At 40.4% G+C, this 12931-nt stretch overlaps 1 protein-coding gene across 3 annotated transcripts; it reads right to left on the bottom strand.

Moving 5' to 3' along the window:
* Positions 1-1448: 1448 nt before the first annotated feature.
* Positions 1449-12730, bottom strand: LOC146583461 (F-box/LRR-repeat protein 3-like). 3 transcript variants are annotated; one of them, XM_085271986.1, is made up of 6 exons: positions 12392-12730; positions 7712-7916; positions 5738-5902; positions 5506-5628; positions 4767-4938; positions 1449-4549 (listed from the first exon to the last, which is right to left on the bottom strand). In XM_085271986.1, the coding sequence occupies exons 2-6, from the start codon at positions 7913-7915 to the stop codon at positions 3909-3911; spliced, it is 1305 nt and encodes a 434-aa protein (XP_085128112.1). In that variant the 5' UTR covers position 7916; positions 12392-12730; the 3' UTR covers positions 1449-3908. The 3 variants fall into 3 exon arrangements, with proteins under 3 accessions (XP_085128112.1, XP_085128105.1, XP_085128121.1); XM_085271979.1 differs by having other exon boundaries at positions 12428-12729; XM_085271995.1 differs by lacking the exon at positions 12392-12730 and adding an exon at positions 11883-12067.
* Between the last annotated feature and the right edge of the window lie 201 nt (positions 12731-12931).

Genomic DNA, 12931 nt, shown 5'->3' with positions numbered 1-12931 from the left:
AGCGTGGGCCTATTTGTGGTGGTAGCTTATTTTTAAAGCTAGTGATATGAGTGATTAACCTGCTCTTCTTAATAAACCTTTAGCCTTTCTAAATAAGATATTTTGCACAGACTGTCAAATAGAGGACAAAGGATAGAGAGAAAAGACTTAAAGAGGGCTAAATATGGATTAAAGAGAATCCAGTAACAGTCTGCTCCTAATTAATACATTACACTCAGGGTATCCTTAACAACACTGCATTTCATTGCTCTCAGAGAGTTATGATAGCATCTTATGAAATCTATACTCACATTTCTCTCTGATTTTGTAGCACAACAGCAACATTTTTTCTAACTTTAAAATAGGCGTATAGAATAGATACCTGCTCGGATATGTGTGCTTGTATTATCTCTCCTAATGCATTTAATATACACATAAACCAACAGCTTAGTGAAATGTCTTCTAGTATATTTTACTGTACATAGCAACCATTTGCACATCATAAAAATGGACTTTTTCATATTATTTTTGCTTGTTTTATTTATACACTGTCTTTTTCTTCCTCATTTGGTCTCATATGGGCAGCACGGTGGCACAGTGGTTAGCACTGTTGCCGCACAGCAAGAAGGTCCTGAGTTCAATTCCACCTTCAGGCCGGGGTCTTTCTGTGTGGAGTTTCCCATATGGAAAAGATATATATAAATCTTATAAAGTTTGTATTTGTCTTGTGTGAAATTTGTATGAAAAGCATACGAGAGTGAAAACAGATATAAGATCCCTTGAAAAATTATATAATGAAACTTGTATGTTTTGGATACTTACTAAAACAATGTATGAAAGTAATGAGAAAGTGGCCACTTTCATGAGTAAATCATGTAAGCCTTATATGGTTTACTCATGAAAGTGGCCACTTTCATGAGTAATCACATATAAGTTTTTACGATTTCTTTTCCATATGGGTTGCATGTTCTCCCCGTGTTTGCGTGGGTGCCCTCCGGGTACTCCGGCTTCCTCCCACCCACCAAAGACATGCAGCTTGTGGGGATGGGTAAATTGGATAATCCAAATTGCCACTAGGTGTGAATGGTTGTCTGCCTGCCTCTCGCCCTACGACAGCTGAGATCGGCTCCAGCGCCCCCCCGTGACTCTGAATAAGGATAAGTGGAAGCGAATGGATGGATGTTCTCATATATCTCTAATGCCTTTTTTTTTTTTTTTTTTTTCTTACTGAGCTTTGTGCTGCTGTAACTTGTGAATTTCTCCAGTATGGGGATTAATAAAGTCTATATCTATCCAAATACCTCACTGAACTCTGAATATGATCTTGAAACAGTTCAAAGAACTTAAATCCATGTGAACCGAAGCACATCATTGTCTTTATAGTACAAATTTTTTTTTTTTTTTTTTAAAGATTTTTACTGGAATGCTTCATCTCTTTGGGAAAAGAACGAGACATTACTCTCCAAAAATCTTCTCAATACAATGCAGCTTTATTTAGATTAAATATAAACAACATGTTGTTCTCTATACAACTGCAGCCCTTACTCGGCCAATTTTCTGATGCTACGATAATCATGTGCAAGCACAACACAAATGTGGTTAATATTAACCAACAGACGGCATATTTACATTTGTATAGATACACCATAAACTGTACTGTGCGCTAGTAAAGGATAAAGTCCACTGCCAGGCGTGGCAGCTTCGCAGAAACAGAAAACTTGCAAGTAAGATGTTACAGGGCCTGTTACAGGGTAGAATATCAATATAAAGGAGTGGCTCTTCTATTAACATTTGCCCAAAAAATAAAAAGTAAAAAAACAAAAAAAAACCAGATAAGGTGAAATATGAACCTCATAAACTCGGAACATAATGACTGACAGACTAAAAGGTGTCCAACTTAAATCAGCTTTCAGCCCACTGCAAGAAAAACAATAGAGAAAGATAAATATTTCAAGCTTACACATTCATGAAAACACTCGGCTACATCAACATTCAGCTGCCATACTGTCCCGTCTGCAGGGCTGCACGATTTCAAATATCATCTACAACCACCCGCTTCATTTCTGAAAGTCCACTGTGTCTGCGACAGGCTGAACAACACAGCCCTAACGTTACAACGGTGCGCACATCAATCAAATAACCTTTGAAATTCTGAATTTGATTCCCAATTAGTTACAATTTTCCTGAATCACTCTAATATTTCTTCAAGTTAGAAATAGAAGCATAATCAGTGACTGTGCTGTATCGAGGGTTTTGGTTTCCCAGGATGATTTCTGTGTGTCAGTTAACAAAAAAAAAAAAAAAAAATCCACTTTAGGATCTTATAATCTCAATGTTTGTAAGAAACGAACCTTGTAAAATCAAGTTAACTACAAAAGGTGGCTCAGAGTTATTAGACTGGAGAACCGCTGCTAAATCCTGTGACCATTTAGCTCCAAAACTGTTCCATTTCCTTCCCTAATGCTACTCTCGGGACCTTCATTAGGGTAAAAGTGCATCGAAAGGAATCATTAAATGTACAGATATATGATTAGAATTTCTCTCTTACATTTGTTTTTAAATATAACAGATTTTATATTTACAATTACAGGAACGTGGGTGCAGGCAATGCAGAAAATAAATTATCGTACATTACGCGTGCACGCACATATATGTTTATATATACACATATTTATACAGTATATGAAGACAAACGCGATCATGGCCAAAGCGACCAAAGAAAACTGCCTCCACAATTTGCTGTCCAAAATCAAACACAGGGCAGAAACATGAGGTTCAAAAGCACATTCAAATAAAACTGAAGTCGTGACACAGTGATGGATGGAGCAGACAAAACAAGGAAGTACTGTCTGTGCCGCTGCCTCCCTCCTTGTAGTATCACATGATCAGCAACCACAATCTATAACAAGCTGTCGCCTCACTGTGAAATAAAAAAATCACTCATTCTTGTGCAGTCACAACTTATTACTGCAGCTGTAAAGAAACAAACAAAAATATATCAGAAAAGCTTCTATAACATTAATTTGGGTGGCTTTGAATGAGTACTAAAATACATTAGCTTATAATGGTGATCATCCCCTTCTAAGACTAAACTGCCTGGCTTCAAAGACACTGGGTTCAGTGTGGTGATGATAATCTCTTTTTAAAATCTGCATGTTAACTCGCTTAAGTGAAATTAAGCTCAGTGCTTTAAAGTTTCTGATTTATATTAAAAGGATTATATTTACAAGGCAAAAAGGAATCTTTGTTACATGCATCTTGTGTGTATGAAACTAATTAGGTGCATTTATGCTCGCCGGACCGGTGGTTCTGCACGCCAACTGTGACGTCGCAATAGCGCATCATTTAAAGCAGGATTTGCTGCAGGATTTTCCTGAATGATAGGTGTCACCACTGACGTAAAACATCCACATTCACTGTGGCACAGGAGAAAAAGTCAAAACCAGAAGCAAAACAATTGCAATGATAGAATTAAACAAGAGGTTTACTTCTGACACGAGTGCACTCCCAAACCAGCTGCTGCAGCAATGGCACGGACACCTGTGTGAAGCTACAAAAGTTTGTGGATTGACCAGAATGACGAATAAAAGGCGCGGATTGCCCGGTGGATGTGATGTCACTTTCGTCGTACATCACCGTTCGTGAGGGCAAAAACGGCGAGCATAAACGGGCCATTAGTTACCAGACATATTTGTTAATCCCCCTGGAAAAGTGACACTCCCAAACCCTCCTCAAACACTATATTTATCCAGTATTAAAGGGCTGAAGAAAACAACATACTAAATGTTACAAATTACGTAAATTATAATCTATAAATATACTCCTAAATACAAAAGTTATATACAGAACTTTGTAGCTGAAATCAATACATGTTAATAAAATAAAATCAGTTTTCTTCATGTTTGAAAGATGAGCCTTCTACCAGAGCTCTACCACGTAGGCATCATGTCTGGGAACCAGACGCGACCCAAATGCTTTGATACCTCCCAGTGGATATCATCCAACCCATAGCGATGATCTGGAACCAGTACTTCCTCCATGATGGATAGCTGCGTCAGTCTGTCTCCACACATCTTGACAAACTCCACGAAGGCGCTGCAGGACACTTCGCACTCTCCCAAGCCAATGGCAGACAGCTGCGTGCAGCGCTGGGCGATGCGGATCAGCTCCTCGTCCAGCGGTCGCAGCCCGTTGGCGCACACCACCAGCTCGACCAGACGCGGGCAGTTGAGGCCGACGCGCCCCAGCACGTCTTTGCTGACGGAGCGGCCGAAGTACAGATGCGTGACGGGGATTTCGTCGCGGAAGAAAGGGCCAAACTCATCCTCGTAGAGGTAGAAGTACATGACCAGATTAAATTTAGGCGAGTGACGCTTCATGGCGTCCCAGCTGCTCTTTTTGATGGTGTGAAACTGTTGGCCGGGATTTTCACTGACCACGTCAATGCGGAGGTGCTCGAGATGCACGTGCTTCTCCGAGGAGAGGGCGATGAGAAGTTCATCGCTCAGCAAATGGTAGTTGAGAGCCAGTTCTCTCAGGCCATGGCACTGATCAGCCACACACAGGATGCCTGGAAATACACGCCCAAAAAATAAATGCAGTGTTTACTGGCAACCTGTACAGCACGTCTATAAATCGCACCCAAGCCCCTGAGAAACAAGGGAGAAACCTTACAATTTCAGCGATAACAGTTCTCAATCAATCAATCAAATTCTACACAATGACTAATTAGTCATTACTAATCATTAAGGCCCCTAATTTCTCTCATTTGTTCCATTTGTCAGTACCTGCAGGTGAAACGTGAGGGCAGCTGCTCATTTTGAGCAGTTTGAGCGTGTCGCTGTTATTGGCCACCAGGACTTTAAGAGACGGGTCATCCACAGGCGTGTCATCAATCTTCAGGGAGGACAGGGATTTAGAGTTGACGAAAACCACAGTCAGTGCTGAGATGAAGTGGGACTGTTGAACAGAGAAGAGAGAGAAACAATAAGCAAACATTTTATTTAAGAAATCTGCAGACAGATCTAGTAACAAGCATCTACTACACATACACACTGAAACTTTCAGCTTTGTCTAGGAGCAGATGCACATTTGTGCAGGTAGTTGTAAAATAAAAGCTGCAAACAAAACAAGACCGCCGCACAGCAAATTACCATAATTCCACAGAGTTTCTTTTACATTGTATGCATCTGTGGGATCTGTCTTCTGAGATAAAGTGTCAAAGAAAACAGGGGCTGAGTACAAGATTTTGGAGATATCAACTTGTAGACCTTCCCACAGGCACTTGACTTTAATCAGACCAGCTTCCTTTCAGGCATTAATCAAAGGAGCTCTAAAGCGGTGGATTTTCAGATCTCTGCGGTGCGTTACAATTCAGAGACGCTCATGTCTGAGTGCTTCAGTGGTTCTCAAATCTTCTCAGTCATGCCTCATTTCTAAGGCTCTGCAAAAGTCCACCTTGTGGTGTCACGTCTGTTTTCTTTTACTTGAAAATGCACACGATGTAACCCTGTTGCTGAGGCTGACCTTAGGCATCTCCATGAAGCTGGGCCTGGCTGTGGAGATGAGCCCCAGAGTTTTCAAAGAACAATTCACCAGCTGAGAGAGGATGTCGCACGCTGCTTCTGCAGACTCTCTGCTGCTGTCCACCTGGCAGCACACAGAGAAAATGGCACTGTGAGTTGGGCAGCACATAAAAATCCACTTCGCTTCATCACTGAACTGCTGTAACCTCAAACTGCCCCCCTCTCTTTCGTACCTTGAAGCTGACATACTGCAGGTGGTCCGAATGCCTCTTGATGATCTGTTTGATGAGGTCTGGGTGTGTGGCCTTCAGGTAGGAGCTGGCTGGCTGGTTCAACTCAAACTCAAAGCATCGCCACAGTTCTGGCATGTGAAAGGCCTCGTTCCAGCCTCGGCATACCTGCAGCAACAACACAAACTTTTCAATTTTTCATGCTGAAGACAAAAATACTTCTTTTTTTTCATCCTCAGGCAAGAGGACAAAATGTGACTCAGAGAAGAGAAACCAATAATTAATCTTAGAGGTGTCACCCTGGCACAAATGTCGAGGATATGACTTGTTGAAACAGGAAAACAGCAACATTATACATCTGCTTGCTTACTGTTTAAACTCCTGCTGAGTTACGTAATCATAATGCTCAGAAGTTATTTGGAAAAATAGGAAAATAAATACCACTAATATTTTGTAGCAGTAGGTAGCATCTGTTTGACATGGCACAGTAAACTGGTAAATAAGTATTTAATATTAATAATGATTTTTTTAAAAATACTTGACTCCGAGCCAACAGTAAAGCATGTGTGAAGCCGTAAGAACCTTCAAACATGCTGCATTGCATCAACTTCCTTAGCCAACTGGGTGTGAAAGGAAATTAAGAAGTGTCAAAATCCTCACTGCCTGTTTCATGGGTGTAAATATATACATAACACATAAATAAAATATTTCTTATGCGTTTCTGCTGCTGGGTGCCCTCTGCAGGATTGTGACTAATTAGTTTTTCTTTTATTTTGGGGGGGGGGGGGGGGGGGGGGGAGAAGAGAGACTACCCGGCTTAAAGTCACGAGACAGTGGAGAGGTGAAGTGTGGCCAAAAGAGATCACTCAATTTTGGTGTCTAACTACTTTTCTTTTTTAACTGCAAAGCCTTAGCCTTAGAGAGAATCTCCCACCTCGAAGTTGCAGGATCCAACTCAAACGTGTGCAGCTGGTTCCTTGTTCTGCTCTATTAAAATGGTTTGAGCTGGAAAATGACTCTAATCAGACCTCGAAGCACCAGAAAACTGACTGGCTTCTCTTCATTGGCTCCCTGTTAAATTCACAATCAAATTTAAAATCCTTTTCCTTACATACGAGGTCTTGAATAATTTTAAAGACCTGTTCTTGTGATTTGATATAAAAATTGAACTGAACTGCAGCACGATGAAGTCAGACTACCCTGAGGTGAGATCTACTGGTGAGACAGTTGATTACTTTATATTGCTTTTTTAAAATTTTGTACATAAATTAAATTGTGCTCATGAACAGTATGACTTTATAATACTCCAATGCATCTGGTCTCAGTCCACTGAAACAGCCGTACTGTAGCTTAACAAACAAGTGGATTGGGGAAGTTCTTTGTCTGCAACAGCAAAGCTGTCAAACATTCAAATATTATATGCTTTTGCATTTTCCATTATGTTTACCACTTAGATGCTCATGCTGCATTTTATTTGTGCAGAAAAACTGAAAACATCTTGTTGATCTCCCTCATGAATGAGTAACCTTCCATTAACGTGTTAACAGCAAAATGCTGCAACTTTAAAAAAGAGATAAACTGGCAGCAGTTCGAATTGAGGCAGTGCTTTGAAACATGACCCCATACCCACAAACTAACAGAACCCTGCTTTACCTTCTTAGTTTAGCCAAATGAAGACCTCTCTCATTATATGAACAAATACAGCATGTATCACAATCAAAGTCAAGCTGAAGCACCCACTTATGGCCTTTAAGGCTCATAATCCTCCATCAGATAAACTCAGCAACCATTAGGTATAATAATGCCAATGTAGCGTGTAAGTAAAGCAATACAAACGAGGCTTACACATGAGTATGAGAGGGGGAAAAAATGTGACTGTGCTGTTCTAGTTCTTACAACTAATAAATACTGCCCCCTGCTACATATTGTAAACTAAGAGCAGCTATAAATGCTGCTTTATTATTATTATACAGGTACCTGGGAGGCAAAAGCCCTATCCAGTAGAGGCAGGTACTGGAAGACGTGGAGCAGGATCTCCTGTGGCAGACACTCCCAGCGGACTTCCTCATCCTCCAAATCTTTCTCCCTCCTCTGCTTGCGGGACCGTTTAAGAGTCTTCTGACACCCACCGCTGGTTCCACCTCCATCCTCCTGCTCGTTCCCTTGGAGACCTCGTTTCATCCTGGGTGAAAAGATGAGGGTTTAAAATCCAGACAGATGAGCTGAGTTTTTCTGCTCGCCGTTGTGCATGTTATCCCAGTTGTTTTTATTTTTGCAGCCCATATATGGAAGCCTGACACATGACCCTAAAGCCACAAATATTTTTATTGGGTAATCTGGTTAATTATATATAGATTTGCTTATTTTGGGTCATGAACTAGTAAAGACAAAAACAAAAATCATTTCACAGCAACATATATAGCTGTTGTGATAAATATGTGAATCTTATGTACCCATTTAAAAATTGACCAGATGACAAAACTACCAGTGCCTATAGATTATCAATGAAAACCAGGAGGAGTGCTTCTCCTTTCTAAATTTAGACTCCAAGCAGGATCACAATCCCCCATGGTTAGGTCAATAACTTGGTGTATTTGACTGAATTCAGCTAGTTAAAAATCAGCAGTTGATTAAACAAGACTATCTAGAACATATGAGCACAAAGGTTTCTACAGTACAGTTCTACAGAGGGGCTGATGGCGCGATATGGCAGCCTCGCTTCTGTCAGTCTGCCCCAGGGCAGCTGTGGCTACAACCGTAGCTTGCCTCCACCAGTGTGAATGCGAGAGTGAATGACTAGTGGAATTGTAAAGCGCTTTGGGTGCCTTGAAAAGCGCTATATATATTATTATTATTATTATTCTTCAATAATTATTTGTGCAAAACTCTTGAGTTACCCCTTGTTTCTTTATATTTTGCTTAAAATGAGCTCAACTTCCTTGTATTTTCTTAAGTGCGTTTGAATAATAGTTATCCAGGCTTTAAGAAGGCCTTTTGCAGTTCTTTTCTGGACATTGGTTGCTTTTTCATTCATTCATTTTCAGTCCATTGTACTTTAATGTGCCTTTCTCTTATTTTTGAAAACATTTCTCTTGTTTGCCATTTATTCATGCCGTTTACCATTTATATTTTATTCCTGCACAGTTGGTGGGGAGCACCCATAATCTTGCTGCACATGCACAGTGATAATAAAGAGCTATTCTGTTCTATTCCTTCTAGCTGACCATTTTAAGAGGAATGTTTTTGCTTGTTTGTTTGTTTAGACTTTTAACACTGACCATTCAAGCATAAAAAGGCACCTAAATTAACAGTGTTGTGTCAACACATAACAGACAACTTAGCAAAGAACCAGTTTTACATTGCATCTTGGGCACTTCATTTCTAGTAGCCTGTAAGAAAGACACAATTTGTTTCCAATGTACTGTATTTAGCTCAATCTGTGAAAAATGCTTAAGATAGCATCATCTGCTAACCATAAAAAATTTATTTTTGCACCAAGGTGACTTCCAAAGTACTATTAGACAACAACTTCTAATATCTCAGTATGGTGTGCAGAGTGTCCTCAAAAGGTTTGAGAAAACTGGACAAAAAAAATTTCTCTAACGTTCACTGAAGCTCAGCAATGGTCTCATAGGAAGGGTGGCTGAGAAGAAGCCATTGTTAAGGAAGGGAAATGTGGAGAAAAGACTGAGGTGTCCCAAATGATACAAGAACTGGTCTGTGGATATATGTGAATATATCCAGATATTACACGAAAGCTGTTCAGGCTGTGTTGAATAACAAAGGTGGTCATACTAAATATTGATTTTTAAGCTTGTTAGAACTGTACAAACTATTTTGCGTTTTACACTGTATTTCCATGTATGTTTGCACATGTTTACATACAAATGCAAAGTTATATATAAATACTAGGGGTGCAACGATATTCGTATCGATATTGAACCGTTCGATACAGTGCTTTCAGTTCGGTACGCATATGTATGAACAATACAACATTTGTAATTTATTTTATCAATTTTCCTTCTGACTATGCTGTCTGTGTTGAGCGCTCAGTGAATCTGCATTCGACTACTCCGCCTAGGCTCGACAGTGCAGCCTAGGCGGAGTAGTCGAATGCAGATTCACTGAGCGCTCAACACAGACAGCATAGTCAGAAGGAAGAGCGCAGGGCAAGCTAGCGAGACAGAAGTTAAGCTCTCCTTGTAACAGGCAAATTGAACCTCATTCAGATGTGGCGTTTGGAATTATTTTGGTTTTCATGTGACGTATGACCCTGAAGGTAAGCGAGTCATGGACTAAAGTAAAACAGTATGTTGGATGTGCCATGCAATGCTCAATTACATTGGTGTGAACTAGTGTGTTAGCGCAGTTAGCTCGTTAACGTGTTGGCCGTCTAGCCCCATGCACGGAGCGATCGGCGGTAGCTCGTTAACGGAGATTTGCCGTGTTGTGGCGTTAAGGTCATTTCAACGAGATTAACCTGAAAGCACTAGTGGGAACACAACGAATATGACTGCGCATTTACGCCGACATCATCCTAGTGCAAAGACAAAAACAACAAGCATGCTACTAACTTTAGCCGAGTCATTTAGACAGCTGTTAGCACATGATTCTCCTTATGCTGCTGAGAATATAGCCCAGAAGAAGCGGATAGTATAGCTTTTATTTTGGAAAGAGCCATTTCTCTGTAATAAACTCTCTTTTCCAAAGATGAGTGATTCCTCAATCAGATACAGGGCTCGCAATATCGCTAGCCCGACGTCCTGGAGCTAGCGATTTTTTCAGTCGGGCTACCAAAATCTATCTCTTCCCTGCCCGTCGGGCTATTGTAGGAAAAATATATGTCAATGCTTTTGCATTCTTTCAGAAATGTAGCTGGGTAATTATGTCATTGGCATCGGTGAGCCACTGTCAATATGTGACATATTGAAGTCGCGTTTGAATTTGCGCTTGTTTTTTTGCTTTCACTTTGCAATCGTGCGAACTGTGTATAGAGAGCGACAGCACTGATCTGTGAGTGATGATAATTTGTGCACCAATTCCTCTGACATCGTCTTATTAATCGTTAGCTTACTATGCAAACATGACAAGTGAAATCTCCCGCAGCTTAAACATGTGAGAGGTTGATTGCGCAGAGAATCGCTGAGCTTATGTGAGTGCGTGTGTAAAAGCATTTCAGTTCTGCTGAGCCAAATAAGACAGGTCAGGGTGAAGAAGTGACAGCCAAAGAAAAGCTTACCACAAAACGGAGAAGTTATGACAAATCAGACTATAAGGCAAAAAGAAAGTGCAGCTTTATGGTTTCATGGACAAAATAATTTCTGTGGCTGCAATATGATGAGCTAAATAACCGGGGCTGCACATAAGTGGTCCGCAGGTGCGCATTCGCTGTCAAAATAAAAAACACGCACAAGGGTTAGGGTTAAATTTAAAAACTGTACTTTTGAGTTAAAATATATATTTATAATTTTAATAAATGACAAATAAAAAATGCATGAACATTTTTTTTGTATCGAAAAGATATCGAACCGTGACACCAAAGTATCGAACCGAACCGAACCGTGAATTTTGTGTATCGTTGCACCCCTAATAAATACATATAAAATCTAAATAATCAAAACGTTTGCATACTGCTGCAGATGCAAAAAATAAAAAACTGGCCTTTAGAAAAAAAAAGCATGAAAACAGAAATAATATTGCATTTTTATATCACGGAATATATAAAGGAAGTATATTTAGCTGTCATTCTTGTCAAAACATAACGGTTTTCCAATTTCATAGTACTATTTTACTATGTATGACTGCGCAATGACAATAAAGAGTTATCTTAATTCCAGAAAAAATAAAACTAACAGCTAAATTAATGAAAACTAATGCTGAACATGTTTAATGAATAAAAGGGACACGAAAAAAAGCAAACCAAAACTAAATCGAAAAGAATTTTTTTTTAAAAACTTCAAAGAACATCACAAAAGCATATTTACTCTGCTGTCCACTAAAGTGTGTGTGTGTGTACTCTGTTTTCTAATGATACATCTTTAGTTTTAACCTGTGGCTGCATGGATACTGGTTAACTAGTTGACTGGTTTTCTAAACAAAAACACTCGTGACGAGTTTCTTTAATCATTAACAATTTAAAACAGCTTACTGCCTCTATCGGCTTTCCCGTTCCCCCAGTATCGGTCGATTCTCACAGGTACGCGAGCACCAAGTTAGAAAGCAACGTGTTTATTTCCTGGAAGTCTGTCCTGACTACTGTGTGCACTGGACCATTCCGCGTGTTTTGCCTCACACACGCTGGTGATTAACTGCAAGAACAGCCTACGTGTTTCCTTCAGCGTTTCTTCTGCCCACCTGAAAATGAAAACAGTACAGATAGAGGACACGCCTCCCTCTGCTTCAACCACCAACACCGTGTGGTCAAGCTGCCTCAAAGTTAGCTTCTCCTCGCTGATACTGTCTTTTAATAAAAGCGCCTTTTCCCACGCATAAATGCCAAGCTGTGGACGCCGTTTAATGCCACCGCAATTTACAGCAACAACACACCCGTCAGGAGTTAGCTTAGCTCAGCCCAACTATACATCTTGGCAACTACTTAGCAAAGTCTACCCACTTAACATAAAACGGTGACTAAAAACAGCTCGATCAGACACTTACAGGTCTACGGTAGTTATTTATCTTCACCCTCCTCACCTGGTTATCACCTCCTCCGTGGGGCTGTTTATTTAGAGACGGTCACTCAACGTCAACCGGGACCGACACAAGAAAACTGCGTCCGAGCTGGCCGACCGATCAAACACATTGGACCATACGACAGCACGGTGTGTCGGGAGGTTAGCGAAAACTGCCGGGAAGCTGGTGAAATGAGGTTTTCAAAAGTGTGCTGGCTTTCCGAGCGCCTGACCTAGTTTCGCTTCTCAACTCTCAGCTTCGCTACTTTGCTTGTCAGCTAAAGATGGCGTTTGTGTTGTTGTGCGGAGCAGCCAGTGGGCTACAGTCGTTCCACGGTTACCGTGAACGGTCAGCAGGGGGAGCAGTTTCACCCTAAGATGTTTTCATACAGAGATATGGGGGTATTCAAATGAGAAGAAGAAGAAATTACATTTTTAAACAATAATATGAAATTGAATCCAAAGAGTGACATTTATGCTATGTCATTTAAATATCCTCATTAAAAATTAAAACATTTTACTTTCC

Source organism: Mchenga conophoros, linkage group LG1, assembly GCF_057382185.1.
Source record: "Mchenga conophoros isolate Kocher_MC1m ecotype Shallow Benthic linkage group LG1, M_conophoros_male_GT1.1, whole genome shotgun sequence".
Taxonomy (NCBI): domain Eukaryota; kingdom Metazoa; phylum Chordata; class Actinopteri; order Cichliformes; family Cichlidae; genus Mchenga; species Mchenga conophoros.
This window is presented reverse-complemented; position numbering and strand designations above follow the sequence as displayed.

Coding starts and splice junctions, on each gene's coding strand:
- LOC146583461 (XM_085271986.1), bottom strand. CDS start 7,915: ATGAAACGAGGTCTCCAAGGGAACGAGCAGGAGGATGGAGGTGGAACC. Junction 5,903..7,711: donor ATAGGGCTTTTGCCTCCCAG/GTACCTGTATAA, acceptor TTGTTGCTGCAG/GTATGCCGAGGCTGGAACGA. Junction 4,939..5,505: donor GCTTCATGGAGATGCCTAAG/GTCAGCCTCAGC, acceptor TCTGTTCAACAG/TCCCACTTCATCTCAGCACT.